The sequence below is a fragment of the Scyliorhinus torazame genome, chromosome 7 (genome assembly GCF_047496885.1).
Source record: "Scyliorhinus torazame isolate Kashiwa2021f chromosome 7, sScyTor2.1, whole genome shotgun sequence".
Classification (NCBI taxonomy): domain Eukaryota; kingdom Metazoa; phylum Chordata; class Chondrichthyes; order Carcharhiniformes; family Scyliorhinidae; genus Scyliorhinus; species Scyliorhinus torazame.
The window spans coordinates 134,693,341-134,717,286 of record NC_092713.1 but is presented as its reverse complement, the minus strand read 5'-3'; the positions used below and the strand labels follow the sequence as shown (position 1 = coordinate 134,717,286).

General features: G+C 50.1%; 1 protein-coding gene and 1 long non-coding RNA gene across 3 annotated transcripts in view; one reads left to right on the top strand and one right to left on the bottom strand.

The window, feature by feature from the left end:
• The window catches only part of hsd17b7 (hydroxysteroid (17-beta) dehydrogenase 7), a 54,666-nt gene extending 52,741 nt beyond the window's left edge, over window positions 1–1,925 (bottom strand). For both annotated transcript variants that reach the window (XM_072511518.1, XM_072511519.1), the window contains exon 1: window positions 1,761–1,925. In XM_072511518.1, coding sequence (XP_072367619.1) covers window positions 1,761–1,834 — 74 coding nt within the window. In that variant the 5' untranslated portion in view covers window positions 1,835–1,925. The remainder of the gene's footprint in view (window positions 1–1,760) is intronic.
• LOC140426580 (uncharacterized) overlaps window positions 1–23,946 on the top strand; it is a 185,448-nt gene that overhangs the window by 93,043 nt on the left and 68,459 nt on the right. The window lies entirely within an intron of this gene.

Below are 23,946 nucleotides of genomic sequence, written 5' to 3'. Positions count from 1 at the left end.
TGGGCAACCTTAATTCTTTTCTCATCTGTTTATTGCAACTTCACACCCTTCCGTGCATTTGAATGCCGCATTCTTAATGAGATAGCAGCACACCAAAGTTTCTGGAGGAGCAGGGCAACTCGGACAACTACACGCTGCTTTCCACATTTCACTCACATGTGCAGTCACAGGGAGTCACTGTCCGATGTACTCTTTTAACAATGCTGATAGCCTCACTATTATTTATATCATAAAATCCCAATCTTTTCTGCTAATGTTCGCTAAAGGAGAAATGCTGATGAGAACGGCAGAGGAACGCCCCTCCACTTTACCGAATAGCATCCACTTGCAACCAAATTCAAAAGACTACAACAACAGTACAGCTACCTCTCAAACAACCCGTCCTATTTTTGATCAAACCAATAAAATTGACACAGGGTTGCAGTTCTATTGCTCATCGGAAGATCCATTAATACATAATTCAGACAGTGAAATCCAATCAGTACTGAAGAAGCTTAAATTAAAAATAAATCATGATATTGTTTGTTATCTTATTGACAGAGTGCATGTATTGCGGGTGCCCACTCGTCACATCAAATTTTGAGGTCAGCAGACAAAGCATGTTCCCCACTCTAGTACACTAATATAGATAAGATAGGGGAACATAAGGGGCAAGCAGCCAGTTTATAACTAGTAATAATTCACAAGATTTAATCTATACACATATTTTATAAATATTTCCCCCAGAACGGGGCAGCACAGTGGTTAGCACTGCTGCCTCACAGCCCCAGGGGCCCGGGTTAGATTCCAGTGTTGGTTGACTATGTGGAGTTTGCACGTTCTCCCAGTGTTTGCTTCGGGTGCTCATGTCTTCTCCCACAGTCCAAAGATATGCAGGTTAGGTATGCAGGTTAGGTGGGGTTACAGGGATATGGTGAGAGAGTAGACATAGGTAAGGTGATCTTTCAGAGGGCCGGTGCAGACTCGATGGGCTGAATGGTCTCTTTCTGCACTGTAGGGATTCTACGGAATATATGCAATGACACCATTACATATTGGCTGGCCACACCTTACAAGCACCAATGCATGCAGGCTCTCAGCAAAATTAGCATTCCACCCCCTCTCTCCATTGTTCGTAATTGCCCTTTTGTCTCAAAGCAATGAATAACAACAAACTATAAATGAAATAATGCCCTGGGTAGCTTGTCCTAGAGGTCATTTTCTAATGATGGACCAGGAGTGTGCCGACAACTCTGCCAAAACCAGGCCTGTATTCAACATGTACATTCATGGCAGTTGACAGAATAGTTACAGGCTCCACTGCTCTGTGCTGCAAACTACCTCTTCCTCAACTCCCATCAGCAACATCATCCACCATTCCTTTCTCCCTCATGTTTAGCACAGGGCTAAATCGCTGGCTTTGAAAGCAGACCAAGGCAGGCCAGCAGCACGGTTCCATTCCTGTACCAGCCTCCCCAAACAGGCGCCGGAATGTGGCAACTAGGGGCTTTTCACAGTAACTTCATTTGAAGCCTACTTGTGACAATAAGCGGCAGGGGCTGGTTTAGCACACTGGGCTGAATAGCTGGCTTTTAAGGCAGGCCAGCAGCACAGTTCTATTCCCATACCATTCATACTCAGCCATTGCACACATTCTCTGGACAAAGAGGTTTCAATCCCGCCGGGGTCACAGCCTCAGGGTGGACCCGACCTTACCCCACCCAGCGCCAGGCCAAGCTTGCCCCGTTACCAGGGGCGCTGGCCTCGGTCTCCATGGTTACCTGTTGGCTCCCGTTACCAGGACAACCCTGCGCGCATCCGTTGCTCGGGGACCGGCTACCTCCTCCGCCGCCATGTTCGTGTGGGCAGTGCGCAGACGAGTCCCCGTTCGGCCGCTCCGTCTCCTCCCTCTCCGTCACCGGCTCCGCCTCCTCGGGCCACGTCGCGTCACCGCCGCGGCCGCCCATCGCGCCACATTGCCAGTCAGTTCCGCCGAGCGACAGGGGAGCCGAGGGGAAGCGCGAATCGCCGCTTCCACCACCAGAGCTGTTCCCCGCTCGTTTTAACGTTACTGCAGCCTTCCTCAGGCCACTTCTCCATTCACCCTCTTCAGTCACACAGTCTGTCATCATCGACTGGGGCTCCTGCACTGGGAATGGCGGGACACAGTTTTTCCTGCCAGACTTGTTTTCAGCTACAGGAATACAGTGCGTTACCAGCGCTGCAATTGTTTGCCACTATATCCCCAAAGCGAATGAAAGAGTTCAGATTTGGTACGAAATCCAAATTCACTTTACTCCTTCAATGACGTGGATTCAGTTAAGTTTTCACAGTAACTTCATTGCAGTGTTAATGTAAGTTTACTTGTGACAATAATAAAGATTATTATTATGAGGTGTAGAAGTGCTGGGTTCCAGTGACTGGGGTGGTCAAGGGCTTAGAGCAGTTTACTGTGCATTATGAGCAGCTCTTGCATGCTGTGTACCTCCCCGTTACTGACACATGAAACGTTATGTACCAGAGTCATCCCAGCATCCACGGAGTCATATATCTTCCCCATGTAAGGTGGGACAACCTGTATTACGGAGGTGTAATTGCGAGAACAGTCACCGGATGCACACTATTTTACAACATTCAAATTTCACAGGCTAATATTCCGTAACTATTTACATTTTACCAAACACCGATTAGGCTGCGGCAGCTTTTGCATCGCCACTCATGTCTCCTTTCCCATCCTGGGATTTTAAAAATGAAAACTAGTTTTAGACTAGTCCACGACATAGTCTTGGAACCTTGTGTTTGGTTTGCCATACGCCCTGAGTGTGCGATTGTGCCAGCTGGCTGTGTTGGAGATGCTCTCAGGTTTGTATCCTCACTGGAGGGCAGCAGGCATCCTTCCAGTGGTGACAGGCCTTGCTGCATTGGTCTGTGGCAGAACTTCCATTACCACTGGCATAAGGGACCAGGGTTGTAAGCTGGATGGCTGGGGTATGGTGGCATTTGATGTTGCTGGTTCGATATCTGCATTAGTGATGCCAGTTTCGTACGTAATGGGCACTGTCTGAGGTACTGCATAGCTATTTGGCTGCGGAGCATCGCTGTGCGTATTACCGATTAGTCAATTCTCTTTCTGGTCTTGATCCTGACTTTTGACCAGGTGTTAAAAGGAGAAACTGAACATTTTGATCATAGTATCTATTTCCCCTTAGCGCTCCATGAGGGTGCCAATCAAATTGATTTTAACATTCAACTGCAAGAGGGACTTGACAATGGGGATTATGAGCCTGGTGCGGCAGGAAAACACTCACTGTGCTGATCAGGGCAGACTCTGTCGGGCCACATTTGGCAGGCTGAGGAGTGCCGCATAGAAATCTGTGTGATCTTGGGCACATTTCTCAAGTGGGTGCTTGGCTAAGCATTCCACCTGTTTTGCTAGGCCATTGGACTGTGGGGATTGGGGGTTATTCATGGTGTACTTAAAGTCCCATGTGTGCAAAGTTCCTAAACTCACTGGAGTCGAACTGGCCAGCGTTGTACGTCATTACCCTCTGAGGGATGCCAACTGTGGAAAAATGTCTCGAGCTAGATTATGACTGTTGCTCTTCATGTCTGGAAGATCGAGTTAAACCAAGGCAGAATATGAGTTGACTAGGACAAAGTGGTGTGTACCATTCCATTAGAAAACGTCAGCCGCAGAAAGTGACATGGGGAAGTGCGAAACTTCATGTAGGTGCAGTGGCTCTTTGACTTGATGTGGCTTGAGTGTGTTCTATGGTGCACACATGAATACTTCCGTGTTTCGTGTCAGCATACATGAAGGGCCAGTATAGTGATTCATTTGCCCTGTATCTGGTCCAACCCTGGGTGCTCTTGGTGGAGCTGCTGGGTAGTATCTCTGCAGAGAGGTGGAGATGACGAATCACTGGTGTGTGTAAACTTCGACCAGTTTATTATTCAAATGTTTTATCCAGGTGCCCTTATTTGTGAGATGAACAATGGACAGCCACAAGTTAACAATTCAACCCAAGTTATTTTCAACACAATAAGACAGTTATCCCCCCAAATTAAGCCAACTAGAATATGCCTAAGGTTGTTAATACTACCCATGCTGATGAACTAGATCGAGCTGTGGGTCCAATCCTCTTGAGTCTCGGTCGCCTCAGGGCCTTTGTCTGCGAAGGTGGGTCTCGCACGCTGTTTCCTCCTATCCTCTCGTCTGCTGTTGAGTCTTCTCTGCACCGAGTCTTCGCTGGGGACGGTCTCTGGATGCCTCCTTCATATCTCTTCACACCCTTCCAGAAGCTTATCTGGCCCCCAGCCAATATGGTCACTGAGCAGGGGGGTCGCAATACCCAATGGAGTTGCCGTTTGCAACTCTGCAGGATACCAGGAATTCCTCTCAGTTGACTGTCCTCAGGTGCATTGTCTGTACGTAATCTTATCCAATATAAAGTGATCTAAGTGCCAGGAAGTCTGGCTTCATCTGGGCAATCCACAACAATTGATCCATTGGAATGGGGCCGATTAGCTTCCGATGTTCTATTTACAGGACAAACCCAGACTTGCCCCGGCTGCCTATCTCTGTCTAGTGTATTCATGTTTGGCTGTTTGACTTTCCATCAGGCCTGTCTGTGGTTCTCATTGTGGTTTTAATTTAAAGTGCTTAATCCTTAATTTAAAGTGTCCGATTTTATGTCAGGCAGTCCCTCCTCCTGATCCAGTGGGCGTCAGCGAACAGGATCACGCAACTTTGACCGAGTCCCCGAACTGGGAAGTACCAGAATCTCAGGCAAAAAATCCTAATCCCTAACCCAACATATATACATTTCATAGACATCATAAATAAAATACAAAATTAAACTGCTTATGGACAAATACAATGGTTGAAATATGGATAAATACAAAGACAATAAATACATAAAACACAAAAAAAAACTTTCAGATTCGGGAGTCCTTAATAGGCCCCATGGTCACAGTGCCAGATCACACTTTCCACATCCAAGCACCCATTCATTCCTTTTTCCAGTGGATCGGCCTTATCGTGAGGATGGTTAAACAGACACCACCCTCACACTCCCCCACATCTGGTGGGGTGAACCACATGCATCCAGGGTATTTTAGTGCAAATTTTTGATCATGTGTCCTTCTTTCCGTAGGCCTGTGTCATCATGTCCATTCCAGGGCGAAGAATCCCAGGCAGCACTCCGCGAGTGTGTAATACATTCTGTAAAACAGCTGGCTTGTAATGCAGAACAAGGCCAGCAGTGCGGGTTCAATTCCTGTACCAGCCTCCCCAAACAGGCGCCGGAATGTGGCGACTAGGGGCTTTTCACAGTAACTTCATTGGAGGCTACTTGTGACAATAAGCGATTATTATTATTATTAAAAGAGATCAGGGTAGCATCTGTTATTATTTCCCAATATCTGCCCTCTTTTTCCTCCCACCAGATGCCAGCTCACGCTCTTACTGACCCCTTTTTATAACAGCTTTGCCACAGAATTTGAGATGCCCAGGTATGTTTAAATTTACGCCTCCTGGGGATGATGAGTTTTGTGGCTAACACCACAAGGCAGAGTCATCTAGATAGCCTCATTTAACGGGGTTGCTTTCCTCAAGTAGATGAGACAGGGCAGAATTAAACGGAAGTCGTGGATGAGAAGAGATGGCAAAAGAATGAGACGAGAAGAGGTGACGAAGTGAAGTCGACTTTGGAAAAGAGTAGAGGAGACTACGTTCTTGTATTTTTCAAGATGGCAGGTTGTTCGAGGGGAAGTGGGTTGATGATAATGGCTACCATCATCTGTGCTATAATCGCATGCCGATAATTGATACCAATCTTATCGGACCTTGGAACTGCCAGTTTATTCATTGAGCAGAATAGGGTCTGCTACTGTTTTTATTGGCCCAAGTTTCACAAGGGCACAACAGGCAGGGGAGGCCATCTTCCATGAAATCAAAGGAAGGAGATGTGGATAAAGTAAAAGGGGACAAAGGGCCTGTTACAGGGCCTAAAGATAAATACAAAATGAACACTACATTCTTTTATTTACAATTAGAGATGGCAGAGTCTCTGTATTCCTTCTGGGGTGGTGATTTTAAGTGTGCGGGCTTTGGCTACCTGGGACCTGCTTTTCCACTGCCTCCCTATCTGAGCGCCATACCGGGCACATCCATGGATCCCTGTGCCGGGTGCCCTGGGGTGTACGTGGCTTGATCATGGCTCACTTCCTTTTTCTTCGTGACATTAGATGGAGTCTTGTGTCTGGGGTTTGTGGGGGTGGCGGTGGCAGAAAGGTGTCAGGGTCTGGACCCTGGGGTCGGGGGCCACTGTCTCAATTCCCTCTCGCGTTATATTGGACTGGTGATAGTTGCTTTGGAAGCCAAATGCCTACATTTGGTTCACATGGTACCATCTGGCTTTCTTGGAATCCATCAGCCTCTGGTAAACGGATGGGCTCACCTTATCTACCACCGGGTAGGGTTCTGTGTATCTGGGAGATAGGAATATGCCTGGCTGGAAAATTTGGAGCATCACCTTCTGCCTGACCTCATACTCCATGGGGTTCACCTTGCCATCAAAGTATGTCTTACCCTGTTTCTATCTTTTTCCCATTTTAATGGCTGCTTCCAGTTGTGCAGCTTCAACGTTTTCCAGCAGTGTTTTGACTGCGGTCTCATAGCTTTTGGTTACGAGCATGGGTTCAGATAAATCCAGCCCTAGCAGGTGTTCGATCCCTCTCATGGGGCGCCTTGTCATGAGCACATGGCGGGGTGAACCCCCAGGGGTTCAGTTGCCCCTCCCGACCGCCCTGATTGGCCAATACACCTGCCGTTATGTTCCCAGTTGCGGAAGTTTTTAAAAATAAATTTAGAGTACCCAATTATTTTTTTTCCAATTAAGGGGCAATTTAGTGTGACCAATCAACCTGCACATCTTTTTTGGGTTGTGGGGGCGAAACGGGGAGAATGTGCAAACTCCACACGGACAGTGACCCAGGGCCGGGATTTGAACCCAGGTTCTCAGCACTGTAGGCAGCAATGCTAACCACTGTGCCACCGTGCTGCCCCCAGTTGGGGAAGTTTTATGGTGGGCTAACTTCAATGATGCTGTACTCACGACCTTGTCAGTTCGAAAAATAAACTTAAGCAGGGGTGTAGATGGTAAAAGTTTCCCATCTGCCGAGTCAAATACTCTTAACTTCCCACAGTGGCAGGAAGTCAGTTAAAATATTGCAGATATACATGCAGTCCGAGTGTATGTCTGCAGTGTGGGGAACTGGTCAGGGTGGCTGACCGAGTAAACTATGGCTGCTAGCTCTGCAGCCTGGGTGCTCACCTGGCTGGGACGCTTAGGGCTAACTCCCTCAGGGTCTTGCCTTGTTGGTCTTCCACATAGATGACGTACTTTTTCTTTCTGTTCCTGTCCTCCACCATAGAGGATCTGTTTACAAATATTTTTAGGGCCTGTTTGTCTGCTTCCCTAGACCCTCCCCCTTTTTGTTTTGGCACTGCTGTGACCTGGCACTCATTAGGTTCCCCTCCATAGCTCAGGTTGTCGGCTAGGAAGGTGGGAGCTCGGGTACGCTTTACCGTGATGTCGCAGCCCTGGAGCATGAGGGTCCAGCACTATACGGTTTAGACCAACTGTCTCGTCCCGGCTGTCCAACAATAACTATGGGGGTGTGCTTCATGAGAATAGTTAGTGGGTTTAGGTCAAAGATGTAGCTAAAACTTTGCACCGCCCAGAAAATCGTTAAAAGATGCATCTCGCACACTGAGAATCCCTGTTCGACTGGGGTTAGGAGCTGGGAAGCATTGGCCACCTGCCTGAGTCTCCCGTGGCGCAAAGTACGGCTGCAAATGTGCTGCCCGTGGCTGCTACTTACAGCACAAAGGAGTGGTCTGGGTTAGATACTTGCAGTGCTGAGGCCTAAGCTAGGGCCTGCTTTAGCTCCAAGACAGCCTGTGTGTGGTGCTCAGTCCACTCCCATAGGGCATCTTTCTTTAGGGGGTCTAAAAGAGGGGGGGGGGGGTTGGCATTTGTGGCGAAACCATCAATGTGGCTTCGGCAGTACCCCACCAAGGCTGGAAAGGAGCTCAACGAGCTCATGTCCTTTGGCACGGGAAGGTGTGTCACTGACTCGATCTGCTTCCTTTCTATTTCGTGCATCCTTTCAGTCACTACTGTCCCCAAGTAGGAGACTTGTGTTCTCATAATCTGGGCTTTCTTGGGGTTGATTTTTAGGCCTAACGTAGTGAGGAGGTTCAACAATTTCTTCAACAGTTCAAGATGTTTCCCTGATTTTGGCCTGGAGGAGGAGATCGTCCACATACTGAACCGAACATTCAGGTTGGAAAACCCTTCCAGACCCTTTGTGAGTCTCTGGTGAAATATGGAGGATGAGTTATGGAAACCTTGTGGCAGGCATGTCCAAGTATATTGCTTCCCCTGCAAGATGAAGGCAAACTTATACTCACATTGCCTGTCAGGGAAATCGACCAGAAGCTTTTGCTGATATCCAGCACCATGAAATACTTGGCGTGTAGGGCCTGCCTCATCATGGCTTCAAGGCTGGTCACTATCATGTGGCTGTTCTGTTCCCGGTAATTGATTGTCGGGCTCCATGACCCATCTGGTTTTCTTACCAGCCAAATCGGAGAATTATTGGTGGAGGCAATTGGTGATGGCAGGACTCCCTGTTGCAATAATAATAATAATCGCTTATTGTCACAAGTAGGCTTCAATGAAGGTCCTGTCAAAAGCCCCTAGTCGCCATAAACTGTTGATTATTTTGGCCACCTCCCCCTCGGTTTGCTTGGGGAAGCCGTACTGTCGGGGCCATCTATAATGACTTCCCCTATCATCCGGCCACTGTCATGTTTGTGGCTTGCAAATGTCTGTGTGTGCTTCGCAAGGATTCCCTGACCCCTGGGTCATCTGTCATGTAGGTGGGTTTTATCCATAACTCCCTGATGGTGGAAATCCTTCCTACCTGTGTAGTTCCCCGTGGCTACTTCTGTCATTGCCTTACTTGTCTGGACCATCAACCATATGCAGTAATTCACCGGGTCGAAAGAGAGATTACATCTCCGCATGAAGTTGGAACCCAGGTGGAGGTTAACTAAGATGGCTGGGTGATAGCACACCACGTCCTCAACCTGAAATCTAATGGATCCATCTTGGACCCTTCCTGAAAGTGTCCTGTAAAGCCACTTAACATGATCTTTACGTGTTACCCAAATCGCAGGATGTATTAAGGGTAGTGCAGGATCCTCCTGTGCCTCACAGGAATTTGACGGGGCGGCCGCCTTCCTCGCCTTGTACCAGGGATCTCCCTACCCTATCCCATTTGGCGTTTGTGGTAGTCACCATTGTTGTATATATCACGTAAGAGAGGTAATACGGTAAGGCTCCTGTACTACAGGTACGGGGGTAGATCCCTGCCTACTGGCTCCGCCCAGTAGGCGGAATATAAATGTGTGTGCTCACCGAGCTGCTGCCATTTCGGCAGCAGCTGCAGGAGGCTACACATCTCTGCTTAATAAAGCCTCGATTACACTCTACTCTCGTTTCTTGATAGTGCATCAATTTATTAAGCAGAGATGTGTATCCTCCCGTAATGTACAAGCATACGCCCCTAACCGCACGGCGCCCCCCTCTTGGACATCGGGGACCCCACCAGCGAACACCCCATCATGGACCCCACCAGCGACTGCCCCCAGCCAACCCCAAGCCTGTGCCGCGCGGCAGCCAGCCAACCCCGGGGGACCCAAGTGCTACTTCTGCGGACAGACAAAGCACCCCCGGCAGCACAGCCCGGCGTGGAGCGTACTCTGCAAGGCCTGCGGGATGAAGGACATTTAGCTGCTGTGTGCCAGGCCCGCTCGATCGCCATTGTAAACAGGCCCATTGTTCCTGCAACCCCACGTGCGGCCCATGGGCGCCACCATCTTCCTCGCCTCAGACCATGTGCGGCCCATGGGCGCCGCCATCTTGCTTGCCTCAGGACACGTGCAACCCGTGGGTGCCGTCATCTTCCCCCCATCAGGCCTCGTGCGGCCCGTGGGTGCCGCCATCTTCCCCGCCTCAGGACCCCTGCTCGTCGGGCACCTCATCAGGCCACTCATTGCCTGCAACCGCCTTCCAACACCAGCTACAGCTCGCCTCCATCACGATCGACCAGTCCCGGCCGCACAACCTCGCAACCCCGTCGACGACGGTAAAGGTCGATGGGCACAAGACATCATACCTTCTTGACTCTGGGAGCACAGAGAGCTTCATCCACCCTGATACGGTAAGGCGTGACGAATGTGATATAAAATAGTTACTTTAGAGATATTAGTTAATGTAATGTAGAAATAAGCCACTTTGATTCTGGCAGGTAGAGACAAAGGGATTTGAGACCGCATGGAAAAAGCAGGAAGAGGTGTGTCTACGAGAGTGATGCTGCATTGATAGGGGCCAGAGAAAGGGATTGGAAGTGAGCCAATCAGAATAGATCAAACAAGTCAGGAGGGACATAGGATGACCTATGGGTGTCGAGTATGTGAAACTTGATACCATTTGAATTGATTTGCAGAGATCCCTTTGTCTCTTTGTTCATTCGCTTTCTGGGATGTAGGAGACTGGATGTCTCTTATGTTTCTGTGAGATGAATTAAGCTTGCAAGCTAAATAAAATAACTTCTTTTTACGTGCAAATCCCTCTCGACTTTTATTGAGGCCAGACTGACGGAGAAAGAAATTTGGGAATCAACAGGCGCTGCTCCCTCGCGGTACACCCCATTAACCAAAAGTTCTCCCTGGCCTCCGGATCCCACTCTGTGGAGATCCGGGGGTACTGCACCGCCACCCTCACCATCCAGGGCATAGAGTTCAGCGACTTCCAGCTCTACGTCCTTCCCGACCTCTGTGCTGCCTTGCTACTCGGCCTGGACTCCCAGTGCAACCTCCAAAGTCTCACTCTGAAATTTGGCGGGCCCCTACCACCCCTTACTGTATGTGGTCTCATGACCCTTAAGGTCGACCTGCCTTCTCTGTTTGCAAACCTCACCCCGGATTGCAAACCCGTCGCCACCAGGAGCAGACGGTACAGTACCCAGGACAGGACCTTCATCAGGTCTTAGGTCCAGCTGCTGCGGGAAGGCATCATCGAGGCCAGCAACAGCCCCTGGAGAGCCCAAGTGGTAGTTGTGAAAACTGGGGAGAAAAACAGGATGGTCGTTGACTACAGTCAGACCATCAATCGGTACATGCAGCTCCAAGCGTACCCCCTCCCATGCATATTTGGGCAGCACGGTAGCACAAGTGATTAGCACTGTGGTTTCACAGCGCCAGGGACCCAGGTTCGATTCCCTGCTGGGTCACTGTCTGTGTGGAGTCTGCACATTCTCCCCGTGTCTGCGTGGGTTTCCTCCTGGTGCTCCGGTTTCCTCCCACATTCCAAAGACATGCAGGTCAGGTGGATTGGCCATGATAAATTCCCCTTAGTGACCATAAAAGTTTTGGTGGGGTTATTGGGTAACGGGGTTAGGGTGGAAGTGAGGACTTAACTGGTTCGGTGCAGACTCGATGGGCCGAATGGCCTCCTTCTGCACTGTATGTTCTATGTTCATATCTGATATGGTCAATCAGATTGCACAGTACCGGGCCTTCTCGACAGTGGACCTGAAATCTGCCTACCACCAGCTCCCCATCCACAAGGCGAACCACCCGTACACTGCATTTGAAGCGGACGGCCGCCTTTACCACTTACTTAGGGTTCCCTTCGGCATCACTAATGGGGTCTCGGTCTTCCAACGGGGGAAAGACCGAATGATTGACAGGTACGGACTGCGGGCCACCTTCCCGTACCTCGATAACGTCACCATCTACGGCCACGACCAGCAGGACCACGACGCTAACCGTTTCAAATTTCTCCACACCGCCAAACTCCCGAACCTTACGTATAACAAGGAGAAGTGCGTGTTCAACACCAACCGCTTAGCCATCCTTGGCCATGTGGTGCAAAATGGAGTTCTTGGGCCCGACCCCGACCGCATGCACAAATTCTACGTCTAAGCTACTTCTACAACTAACAGGCCTATACTTAACTTCGGACTGGCCCACCAGGTCAGGGGAACAAATGGCCTTTCGTTCGGGTTCATGGAACTCCCCCCTCCTCCACTGCCCCAAAGCTTCTCATACTATGCCCAGTGGGTCCCTAACTATGCGGACAAGGCCTGCCCACTCATTCACTCCACAGTTTTCCCCCTGACAACCGAGGCTCACCAGGCCTTCAACCGTATCAAGGCCGACAGCACCAAGGCCGCGATGCACGCGGTCAATGAGAAGCTCCCCTTCCACGTTGAAAGCGATGCATCAGACGTCGCTGTGGCCGCCACCCTAAATCAGGCAGGCAGGCCCGTGGCATTCTTTTCACACACCCTCCGTGCCTCTGAAATTCGACACTCCTCCATCGAGAAGGAGGCCCAAGCCATCTTGAAGCTGTGTGGCATTGGAGGCATTACCTGGCCGGCAGGAGATTCACTCTCCTCACTGACCAACGGTCGGTTGCCTTCATGTTCAATAACACACAGCGGGGCAAGATCAAAAATGATAAAATCTTGAGGTGGAGGATCGAGCTCGCCACCTACAATTACGAGATTTTGTATCACCCCGGTAAGCTCAACAAGCCCCCAGATACCCTATCCTGAGGTACATGTGCCAGCGCACAAGTGGACCGACTCCGGACCCTACACGACGTTCTCTCTCGCCCAGGGGTCACCCGGTTCTTTCACTTCGTAACGGCCCGCAATCTGTCCTACTCCATCAAGGAGGTCAGGGCTATCACCAGAGACTGCCAGGTCTGCGCGGAGTGCAAACCGCACTTCTACCAGCCAGACCACACCCATTTAGTGAAGGTGTCCCGCCCCTTTGAACGCCTCAGCGTGGATTTCAAAGGGCCCCGCCCCTCCACCGACCGAAACACGTACTTCCTTAACGTGGTGGACAAATACTCCAGATTCCCCTTCGCCGTCCCATGCCCCGATATGAGGTCTGCCACCGTCATCAAAGCACTCAACACCATCTTCGCCCTGGTCGGTTGCCCCGCCTACATCCACAGCGACCGGGGATCCTCATTTATGAGCGATAAGCTGCGTCAGTACCTGCTCAGCAAGGGCATCGCCTCGAGCAGGACGACCAGCTACAATCCCCGAGGAAACGGGCAGGTGGAGCGGGAGAATGGGACGGTCTGGAAGGCCGTCAAGCTGGCCCTACGGTCCAAACATCTCCCGGTCTCCTGCTGGCAGGAGGTCCTCCCCGACGCCCTTCACTCCATCCGATCGCTACTTTGCACTGCGACTAATGCAACCCCCCATGAACGTCTCCTTGCCTTCCCCAGGAAGTCCACCTCCAGGGTTTCGCTCCCAACGTGTCTGGCAGCTCCAGGACCCGTTCTCCTCCACAAGCACGTGCGTCTTCACTAGGCAGACCCGTTGGTCGAGAGGTACAGCTACTCTATGCAAACCCGCAGTGTGGCGTACCCTGACGGCCGCAAAAAAACAGTCTCCCTCAGGGACATGGCACCAGCTGGGTCCCCCCCCCCCCCCCCCCCTGCCCCGGCGCCACCTTTCCTCCCCCCAGCACACCTCACCACAGCCCCCGCTCCAGGACGATCCGTCCTCCCCTTAGTCCCACCCGGGGATGAAGATAAGGTCTACATGCTCCCGGAGTCAATGGTGACTGAGCCGACGCCTGCATCGGCACCGGGACTGTGGCGCTCACAACGGAGGATCAAGACACCCGATCGGCTGAATTTGTGAACTTTCCCCAAAATGTTTACCTTAAAATGCATGTAAATAGTTTTCCACCACCCCCGCTGGACTCTTTTTAACAGGGGGTGAATGTGGTAATCACCACTGTTGTATTTATCACATACGAGAGGTAATACGGTAAGGCTCCTGTACTACAGGTACGGGGGTAGATCCCTGCCTGCTGGCTCCGCCCAGTAGGTGGAGTATAAATGTGTGTGCTCACCGGCTGCAGCCATTTTGGCAGCAGCTGCAGGAGGCTACACATCTCTGCTTAATAAAGCCTCGATTACACTCTACTCTCATCTCGTCGTAATTGATAGTGCATCAGCGTTACACATTCAAGTTGCTGAGGCCTGACACCGTCACACCCTCAGTTCGTTGTCTAGCTGGGATACAGGCTGTATGGATTGTCGGTCACCTCCACTAGTGTTACTGTGACCTGTAGGGTGGGTCTCTCCAGTGGTATGGGTCGGGATCTTTGTTCTGGAAACCTCTGGTGTGTTTGTGGCTGTGGGTGGGTGCACTACACTCTCTAACATAGTGGCCAATCTGCTGCAATTGGGACACACAAAGCAAAGCCAGACTCCCCGGCACCAGCAGGAGCCAACACAAAGGAGGTGAACGAGCACCTCAAGTCCGCCCATCGATCAGGGAACCGCTCCAGTATTGGAGAAATCAAACCAAGCGATTGGGACAAAGTCCAATCACTTGGGACCAGGTACAGGGTCCGCCCCAAAAGGCGGAAAGCCCCTGGGGACTATAAGAGTCAAGGCCCAAGTTCAACTCGCTCTCTTCACCTCTTCGTCCTGCCCGGATCACCCAGCAACACAAACCAACATTGACCGTGACCGGTGCAGTGACCACCGACAGAAGTAAGTCTTAATTCAACGCTCGCTACGAGATAGGCGCTCCTAGCTACCAATCCGTACCAACTTCGAATCCCGCAGACTCAGAACCCGAACGAAAGGCCATTTGTTCCCCTGACCTGGTGGGCCAGTCCGAAGTTAAGTATAGGCCTGTTAGTTGTAGAAGTAGCTTAGATGTAGAATTTGTGCATGAAAAGCGATTACTGTGTATAATAAATGTGTTTTGATTTGAATCTTACTAATCGGTGTATTGGGTTATTGATCATTACTCGGACTTGAACCTCGTGGCGGTATCATAAGGATACCTGGCGACTCGAGAGCAAAGGTAGTAAAACAGAGCAATTGAACCAACGGAAAGTTAGCAACACAACCCGAAGTGCTGGCGAAACTGTCTCCAAATTCTCAACGGAGCCATTACTACTGGACTCACGGGGCCGTTGGGAGAGGCGCTGTTGCTAGTGCCTTCAATCCCAACCCCCTACACAAACTCTCCTCCATTCTGACCCATTGAGTCAACCCCTCTGACCCAGCTCCGTACCTTCGCCGCCCAGTTAAAATACATCAAGTTCGGAAGACCCAAACCCCTGCCTGCCTTCCTCTCTATAGTAGCACCTTTCTAATTCTGGCCACTTTCCCTCCCCATATGAACGAAGTAATCATCCCTTCAAACTCTCTAAAAAAATGCCATTGGCAGGAAAATCGGCAGGCATTGGAAAATAACCAGGAATCGTGGCAACACATTCATTTTAACCGTCTGTAGCCGACCCGCCAGAGGGAGACCATCCCACCGTGCCAGATCAGCTTTCACGCTCCCCACCAAACTACGGTATCTACGGTGCCCCTTCCCAATCCCGAGCAACCTGCATCCTCAGGTATCTAAAGTGAGTCCCTGCCCTACAGAATGACAGCCCACCCACCCTTGCCCCCACCCCCCCGGCTGAGACACCACAAAATATTCACTCTTGTCTAGATTTAATTTGAATAGAAATGTGAGTTGTTGTTGTTAAATGCTTAAAGGAGACTTCCGGGTGCGGCGATGACCAGCTAAGTCGCACGTTTCGGCAGCTCCCGGTGGAACGGACTTTTGGGCTCTTAATAGGAGCCCCGACGGCAATTTTAACGGCTAAAAACACTGTGCGGTAAACCAGAAGGGAATCCCCCCTGGACACGGATGGAAAAACGAGAGGAAAGTGGCCGGATTGCAGTGGATCCTCTAGAGCAGCGGCCAGGAAGGCAGGCACAAAGCAAGATGGCGTCGGAAGGAGGCAGTTTAATATGGGGCCCTGACCAACAAGAGCTCCAGCGGCGTTGCGTGAAAGAACTTAAAAAGGAGATGAAGAAGGAGCTGTTGGCCCCGATATTACAGGCGATTGAAGGGCTAAAGGAGGAACAAAAGACCCAGGAGTAGGAGCTTCGGGTCGTGAAGGCAAAGGCTGCTGAGAATGAGGCCGACATACAGGGCCTGGTGGTGAAGACAGAGATGCACGAGGCACAACACAAAAGGTGTGTGGAAAGGCTGGAGGTGCTGGAGAATAATGCGAGGAGGAAGAATTTAAGGATTCTTGGTCTTCCCGAAGGTGCAGAAGGGGCGGACGTCGGGGCATATGTGAGCACGATGCTGCACTCGTTAATGGGATCGGAGGCCCCGACAGGCCCGTTGGAGGTGGAGGGAGCCTACCGAGTTATGGCGCGAAGACCGAGGGCTGGAGAAATTCCTCGAGCCATAGTGGTGAGATTTCTCCGATATAAGGACAGAGAGATGGTCCTCAGATGGGCAAAGAAAACTCGGAGCAGTAGGTGGGAGAACGCGGTGATCCGCATATATCAAGATTGGAGTGCGGAGGTGGCGAGAAGGAGGGCAAGCTTTAATCGGGCCAAAGCGGTGCTGCACAAAAGGAAGGTTAAATTTGGAATGCTGCAGCCGGCAAGACTGTGAGTCACACATCAAGGGAAACACCACTACTTTGAAACAGCAGAAGAGGCGTGGACATTTATTGTCGAGGAGAAACTGGAATAAGCGGGCTAGAAAAAGAACGTTTTGGACAAAGTGGTGGGGTGAATATGTGGGGTGAAGAGGGGGAAAAGGGGGAAGAGATGATTTCCCAAGTTGTTAATCCTGCGACCCTGTAACTTTTCTCTCTTCCCCATGTCGTGGGGGAGGGGGGGAGGGAGGATGAGGAGCTGGGGGCGCTGGCCATTGGGGGCGGGGCCAAATGGGAAGCGTGGGCTTTGTTCCCGCGCTATGGTAATCATGGCGGGAACAGGGAAGCAGGAAGGAGGGGGCCTCGCACAGTGGGAGCCGAGGTCACGGGGGGAAGCCGAGGTCGGCCAGAGTTTGCTGACTTCTGGGAGCAACATGGGGGGTGCAATTACGCGAGTGAGGGATCTAGCGGGGGGGGGGGGGGTTGACTGGGTTGCTGCTGCTGGGGAGATGGGGGAGCTGGTATGGGGTGGGGTGGTCGGGGTGGGAGGGCGCCGTTGGGGGGAGATACGGCTACGTGGGAACCGGGTGAGGAGCTGGATTGAAAAAGGAGATGGCTAGTCGACAAGGGGGGGGGGGGTAAAGAGCCCCCCAACCCGGCTGATCACGTGGAATGTGAGAGGGCTGAACGGGCCGATAAAGAGGGCACGGGTACTCGCACACCTAAAGAAACTGAAGGCAGATGTGGTTATGCTGCAGGAGACGCATCTGAAACTGATAGACCAGGTCAGACTACGCAAAGGATGGGTGGGGCAGGTGTTTCATTCGGGGCTAGACGCAAAAAACAGGGGGGTGGCTATACTAGTGGGGAAGCGGGTAATGTTTGAGGCAAAGACCATAGTGGCGGATAGTGGGGGCAGATACGTGATGGTGAGTGGCAAATTGCAAGGGGAGGCAGTGGTCTTAGTGAACGTATATGCCCCGAACTGGGATGATGCCAACTTTATGAGGCGTATGTTAGGACGTATCCCGGACCTAGAGGTGGGGAAGTTGGTAATGGGTGGAGATTTTAATACGGTGCTGGACCCAGGGCTGGACAGATCGAGGTCCAGGACCGGAAGGAGGCCGGCTGCAGCTAGGGTGCTTAATGACTTTATGGAGCAGATGGGAGGAGTAGACCCCTGGAGATTTAGTAGACCTAGGAGTAAGGAGTTTTTGTTTTTCTCCTATGTCCACAAAGTGTATTCACGGATAGACTTTTTTGTTTTGGGAAGGGCGCTGATCCCGAAGGTGACGGGGACGGAATACACGGCTATAGCTATTTCGGATCACGCTCCACATTGGGTGGACCTGGAGATAGGGAAGGAAAAAGAACAGCATCCACCCTGGAGAATGGACATGGGATTATTGGCAGGTGAGGGGGTGTGTTTAAGGGTGAGGGGGTGTATTGAAAGATACTTGGAACTCAATGATAATGGGGAGGTTCAGGTGGGAGTGGTCTGGGAGGCACTGAAGGCAGTGGTTAGAGGGGAGCTGATATGTATTAGGGCACATAAAGGAAAGCAGGACGGTAGGGAAAGGGAGCGGTTGTTGAAAGAACTTCTGAGGGTGGACAGACAATATGCGGAGGCACCGGAGGAGGGACTATACAGGGAAAGGCAAAGGCTACATGTAGAATTTGACTTGTTGACTACGGGTAATGCAGAGGCACAATGGAGGAAGGCACAGGGTGTACAGTACGAATATGGGGAGAAGGCGAGCAGGTTGCTGGCCCACCAACTGAGGAAAAGGGGAGCAGCGAGGGAGATAGGGGGGGTCAGAGATGAGGAGGGAGAGATGGAGCGGGGAGCGGAGAGAGTGAATGGAGTGTTCAAGGCATTTTATGAAAGATTATATGAAGCTCAGCCCCCGGATGGGAAGGAGAGAATGATGTGCTTTCTGGATCAGCTGGAATTTCCTAAGGTGGAGGAGCAGGAGAGGGCGGGACTGGGAGCACAGATTGAGACGGAGGAAGTAGTGAAAGGGATTGGGAGCATGCAGGCGGGGAAGGCCCGGGACCAGACGGATTCCCAGTTGAATTCTATAGGAAATATATGGACTTGCTGGCCCCGCTACTGATGAGAACCTTTAATGAGGCGAGGGAAAGGGGGCAGCTGCCCCCGACTATGTCAGAGGCAACGATATCACTCCTCCTAAAGAAGGAAAAAGACCCGCTGCAATGCGGGTCCTATAGGCCCATTTCCCTCCTGAATGTGGACGCTAAGATTCTGGCCAAGGTAATGGCAACGAGGATAGAGGATCGTGTCCCGGGGGTGGTTCATGAGGACCAAACTGGGTTTGTGAAGGGGAGACAGTTGAATACAAATATACGGAGGCTGCTAGGGGTAATGATGATGCCCCCACCAGAGGGGGAAGCGGAGATAGTAGTGGCGATGGATGCCGAGAAAGCATTTGATAGAGTGGAGTGGGATTATTTGTGGGAGGTGCTGAGGAGATTTGGCTTTGGAGATGGGTATATCAGATGGGTACAGTTGCTGTATAGGGCCCCGATGGCGAGCGTGGTCACGAATGGACGGGGGTCTGATTATTTTCGACTCTATAGAGGGACGAGGCAGGGATGTCCTCTGTCCCCGTTATTGTTTGCACTGGCGATTGAGCCCCTGGCCATAGCATTGAGGGGTTCCAGGAAGTGGAGGGGAGTACTCAGGGGAGGAGAAGAACACCGGGTATCTCTGTATGCGGATGATTTGTTGCTATATGTGGCGGACCCGGCGGAGGGGATGCTTGGGGAGTTTGGGGATTTTTCAGGGTATAATTTGAACATGGGGAAAAGTGAGTTGTTTGTGGTGCATCCAGGGGAGCAGAGCAGAGAAATAGAGGATTTACCGTTAAGGAAGGTAACAAGGGACTTCCGGTACTTGGGGATCCAGATAGCCAAGAATTGGGGTACATTACATAGGCTTAATTTAACGCGGTTGGTGGAACAGATGGAGGAGGACTTTAAGAGATGGGACATGGTGTCCCTGTCACTGGCAGGTAGGGTGCAGGTGGTTAAAATGGTGGTCCTCCCGAGATTCCTTTTTGTGTTTCAGTGCCTCCCGGTGGTGGTCACGAAGGCTTTTTTCAAAAGAATCGAGAAGAGTATTATGAGTTTTGTGTGGGCCGGGAAGACCCCGAGAGTGAGGAGGGGATTTTTGCAGCGTAGTCGGGACAGGGGGGGGGCTGGCACTACCGAGCCTAAGTGAGTACTACTGGGCCGCCAATATTTCAATGGTGTGTAAGTGGATGGGAGGAGGGGAGGGAGCGGCGTGGAAGAGATTGGAGAAGGCGTCCTGCAGGGGGACTAGCCTACAAGCTATGGTGACGGCACCGTTGCCGTTCTCACCGAAGAAATACACCACAAGCCCGGTGGTGGTGGCTACATTGAAAATTTGGGGGCAGTGGAGACGGCATAGGGGAAAGACGGGAGCCTCGGTGTGGTCCTCGATAAGAAATAACCATAGGTCTGTTCCGGGGAGAATGGATGGGGGATTTGGAGCATGGCAAAGAGCAGGGGTAGCACAATTGAGAGATCTGTTCGTAGATGGGACGTTTGCGAGTCTGGGAGCGCTGACGGAAAAATATGGGTTGCCCCAAGGGAATGCATTTCGGTATATGCAACTGAGGGCTTTTGCGAGGCAACAGGTGAGGGAATTCCCACAGCTCCCGACGCAGGAGGTGCAGGATAGAGTGATGTCAGAGACATGGGTGGGGGATGGTAAGGTGTCGGACATATATAGGGAAATGAGGGACGAGGGGGAGATCATGGTAGATGAGCTGAAAGGGAAATGGGAAGACGAGCTGGGGGAGGAGATTGAGGAGGGGCTGTGGGCTGATGCCCTACGTAGGGTAAACTCATCGTCCTCGTGTGCCAGGCTAAGCCTGATACAATTTAAGGTGTTACACAGGGCGCATATGACTGGAGCACGGCTCAGTAAATTTTTTGGGGTAGAGGATAGGTGTGCGAGATGCTCAAGAAGGCCAGCGAATCACACCCACATGTTCTGGTCATGCCCGGCACTACAGGGGTTTTGGGTGGGGGTGGCAAAGGTGCTTTCGAAGGTGGTGGGGGTCCAGGTCGAACCAAGCTGGGGGTTGGCTATATTTGGTGTTGCAGAAGAGCCGGGAGTGCAGGAGGCGAGAGAGGCTGATGTTTTGGCCTTTGCGTCCCTAGTAGCCCGGCGCAGGATATTGTTAATGTGGAAGGAAGCCAAACCCCCGGGTGTGGAGACCTGGATAAACGACATGGCAGGGTTTATAAAGTTAGAACGGATTAAGTTCATACTAAGGGGTTCGGCTCAAGGGTTCACCAGGCGGTGGCAACCGTTCGTCGACTACCTCACAGAAAGATAGAGGGAATGGAAAAGAAGAAGACAACAGCAGCAACCCAGGGGGGGGGGGGGAGGGGGGGGGGGGGGGGAGGAATCGGACGGACTCTCAGGGATGTTATTGTATATGTATAGGCATTTGTTTTAGGTAATGTATATTGGACTGTTGGATTGTATCTTTGGAGAGTATCTATTTTTGACAAGGCAGTTCTGTTTTTGTTTCTGTTCATATATTATTTATTTATTTGTTTAAAACTGGCCACTGTTATTTATATTGCTTTTGTTGTTTAAAAGAAACACTACGTACTGTTATGTTTGGCCAAAAAATCTTGAATAAAATATATATATTTTTTAAAAATGCTTAAAGGAACATTACTTCAAAAAGCATTTTTGACAGATCCATTTTTTTCTCTGTTTACTCAAAAATATGATGTGGAGATGGTGGCGTTGAACTGGGGTGGGCACAGTAAGAAGTCTGACAACACCAGGTTAAAGTCTAACAGGTTTGTTTGGAATCACTAGCTTTCGGAGCACTCACCTGATGAAGGAGCTGTGCTCTGAAAGCTAGTGATTCCAAACAAACCTGGTGGACTTTAACCTGGTGTTGTAAGACTTCTTACTGTATTAATAAATAATCATAATTGACAGATGACCCATTCAAACATATCCTCACAGTATTCATGCCCGATCTCCCTCTAAAGAAAAAATACTGCTTTCCTTGCCATCCAAGCAAAAACAATTACGATTCTTGCAAAGACATTGCTCCCTCAAAATAGAGTTTCCCCCTCTGGTTTAAATTAATGAATTTGCCGCACTGTAATTTTCCACCACTATGCACAATTTAATTGAAGGGTGCTTCATGAGAAAAATAATTTAATTCACTCAAGAGATCCTGCAGGATATTCAAAGACCCTGGGCTTATTTGCAGCTGGTGGGCTTGGCATGGTACTGGCAGCATGGAATGTGTGAGTGAAGCTTAATGGCCCACAAGCCATCTCAGGAGATCGTTTTCCCAGTCGGCAGAGCATTATCCTCTTGCCAGCCACACCGGTTGACCTCAAGTGCTTTTTTTGCATAAAATGTGTGGGAACTTAATTGAAATGTAGGGAAATAAAACACATTGTGTAAAGCCCCTCTGTGCTAAGATAGTGAATCATGCTGTGTGGTCCATTCATCTATCGTGATCAAAGGATCTCTCAATACGGAAATCATTAGGTAAATGATACGGGGCAGATTTAAAAACCTGAGAGAAATGTCCAGTGATGCTTTTAAAGGGAAAAATGCCTTTTCGTGTAATGTTTTACATTTTCATTTTCCTAACACATTTAAATTGGGATTTTTAAAATAACCTTTAGCAAGATTTTATTTCAATTTCTGATGTCTTTCTGTGATACCCTGAGGCAGGAGCAGGTTTGGTGCAAACAGACGTAAATTTTACTGGGGACATACATTGAGATGTTTACAGGCTTGTCGCCATCTTACTTCCCGGAGCACAGCGTTGGCACTGCCCACTGGCTGTTATGCAGGAGGGAGGGATGGCCACTTTGCTTTTTGTATTAGAGCATGTGGAGTACATTCGTGTTAAATTAAAAGAGCTGTTTGTGAAATCATGGGAAATCCCAACATAATTGAAGCATTTACAAACCTTCAGCAGAAACAGGAAGCATGAGGAAAGGAGGTGTAAATACTTTACCAGACACCTCGCATCAATGAGGTATAAAAATGCAAGTTACTGAGTCCCATGACTGGAGCCAGCTTCAAGTTAAAATAAACAATCAGGGTTAGTTTCAAATACTGTATTTCATTACTGAAATGGGGTGTACTGGGTAGATCATATAAACTGAGGAGGATGGACTATTCAACTCTTTAAACCACGCAATTAAATCATGGTTGATCTGTTTCCTAGCGAGCAACTGCTCCATCTCTTTTTCCTCTGATTGATCATTAAGCACCAGAGCTGGATTGCTATTATCTACATTTATACCACTTACATCAGCAAGCCTCAAGGACTGAGGACAACTGCTTACACAGGTCCAGGGTCAGCAGGGAGCCAGTTGCAGAGTGGTTGCACAGAGGAGGCCTGCAGCTGCCCTACACCATGGAGATAGCACCGCTAGTAACAGTCAGGCTCCCTATTGCCCTCGATGGTGCTGCTTTTAACTCCTTCCAGTCCTTTATACAGATCATCTGCAGTTTGTAGTACCTGAAAATGTGGCAAACAGGGCATTAGCGTGTTAATCAGTATAACCAGCTCTTTCACTTCCTTTTCCATTCAAGTGAATTACAATACATGGAACTGACAGAACAGAAATAGACCACTTGGCCTTATCGGTCTGTGTTGGGGTTAATGCTCCACACAAGCCTCCTCCAAACCTATTTCATCTCACTATAATAGCATACCAATGTAATAGCAAAAGGAGCAAGCAGTGCTACATTTTTAAAAGTAAAGAGTCATTAATAACAGCCAAGATGCTATCCAGGTTTCTGCCTACCCTCACTTGCTATTTTCCTCATTCGTACTCTGTTTAATTGCCTTAGTTTAATTGCTCTGTTTTATCACCTTTGCTCTTGAGTCGCCAGGTATCTTTATGATACCGCCACGTGGTTCAAGTCCGAGTAATGATCAATAATCCAACACACCGATTAGTAAGATTCAAATCAAAGCACATTTATTATACACAGTAATCGCCACTCATGCACAAATTCTACGTCTAAGCTACTTCTACAACTAACAGGCCTATACTTAACTTGGAACTGGCCCACCAGGTCAGGGAAACAAATGACCTTTCATTCGGGTTCTGAGCCTACGGGATTCGAAGTTGGTACAGGTTGGTAGCTAGGAGCGCCTGTCTTGTAGCGAGCGTTGATGTAAGACTTACAGGCTCGATAGGCTGCTGAAGAGTGAAGAGAGAGCGATTTGAACTTGGGGCTCAATACTTATAGTCCCCAGGGGCTTCCCACCTTTCGGGGCGGACCCTGTACCTGGTCCCAAGTGATTGGACTTTGTTCCAATCAC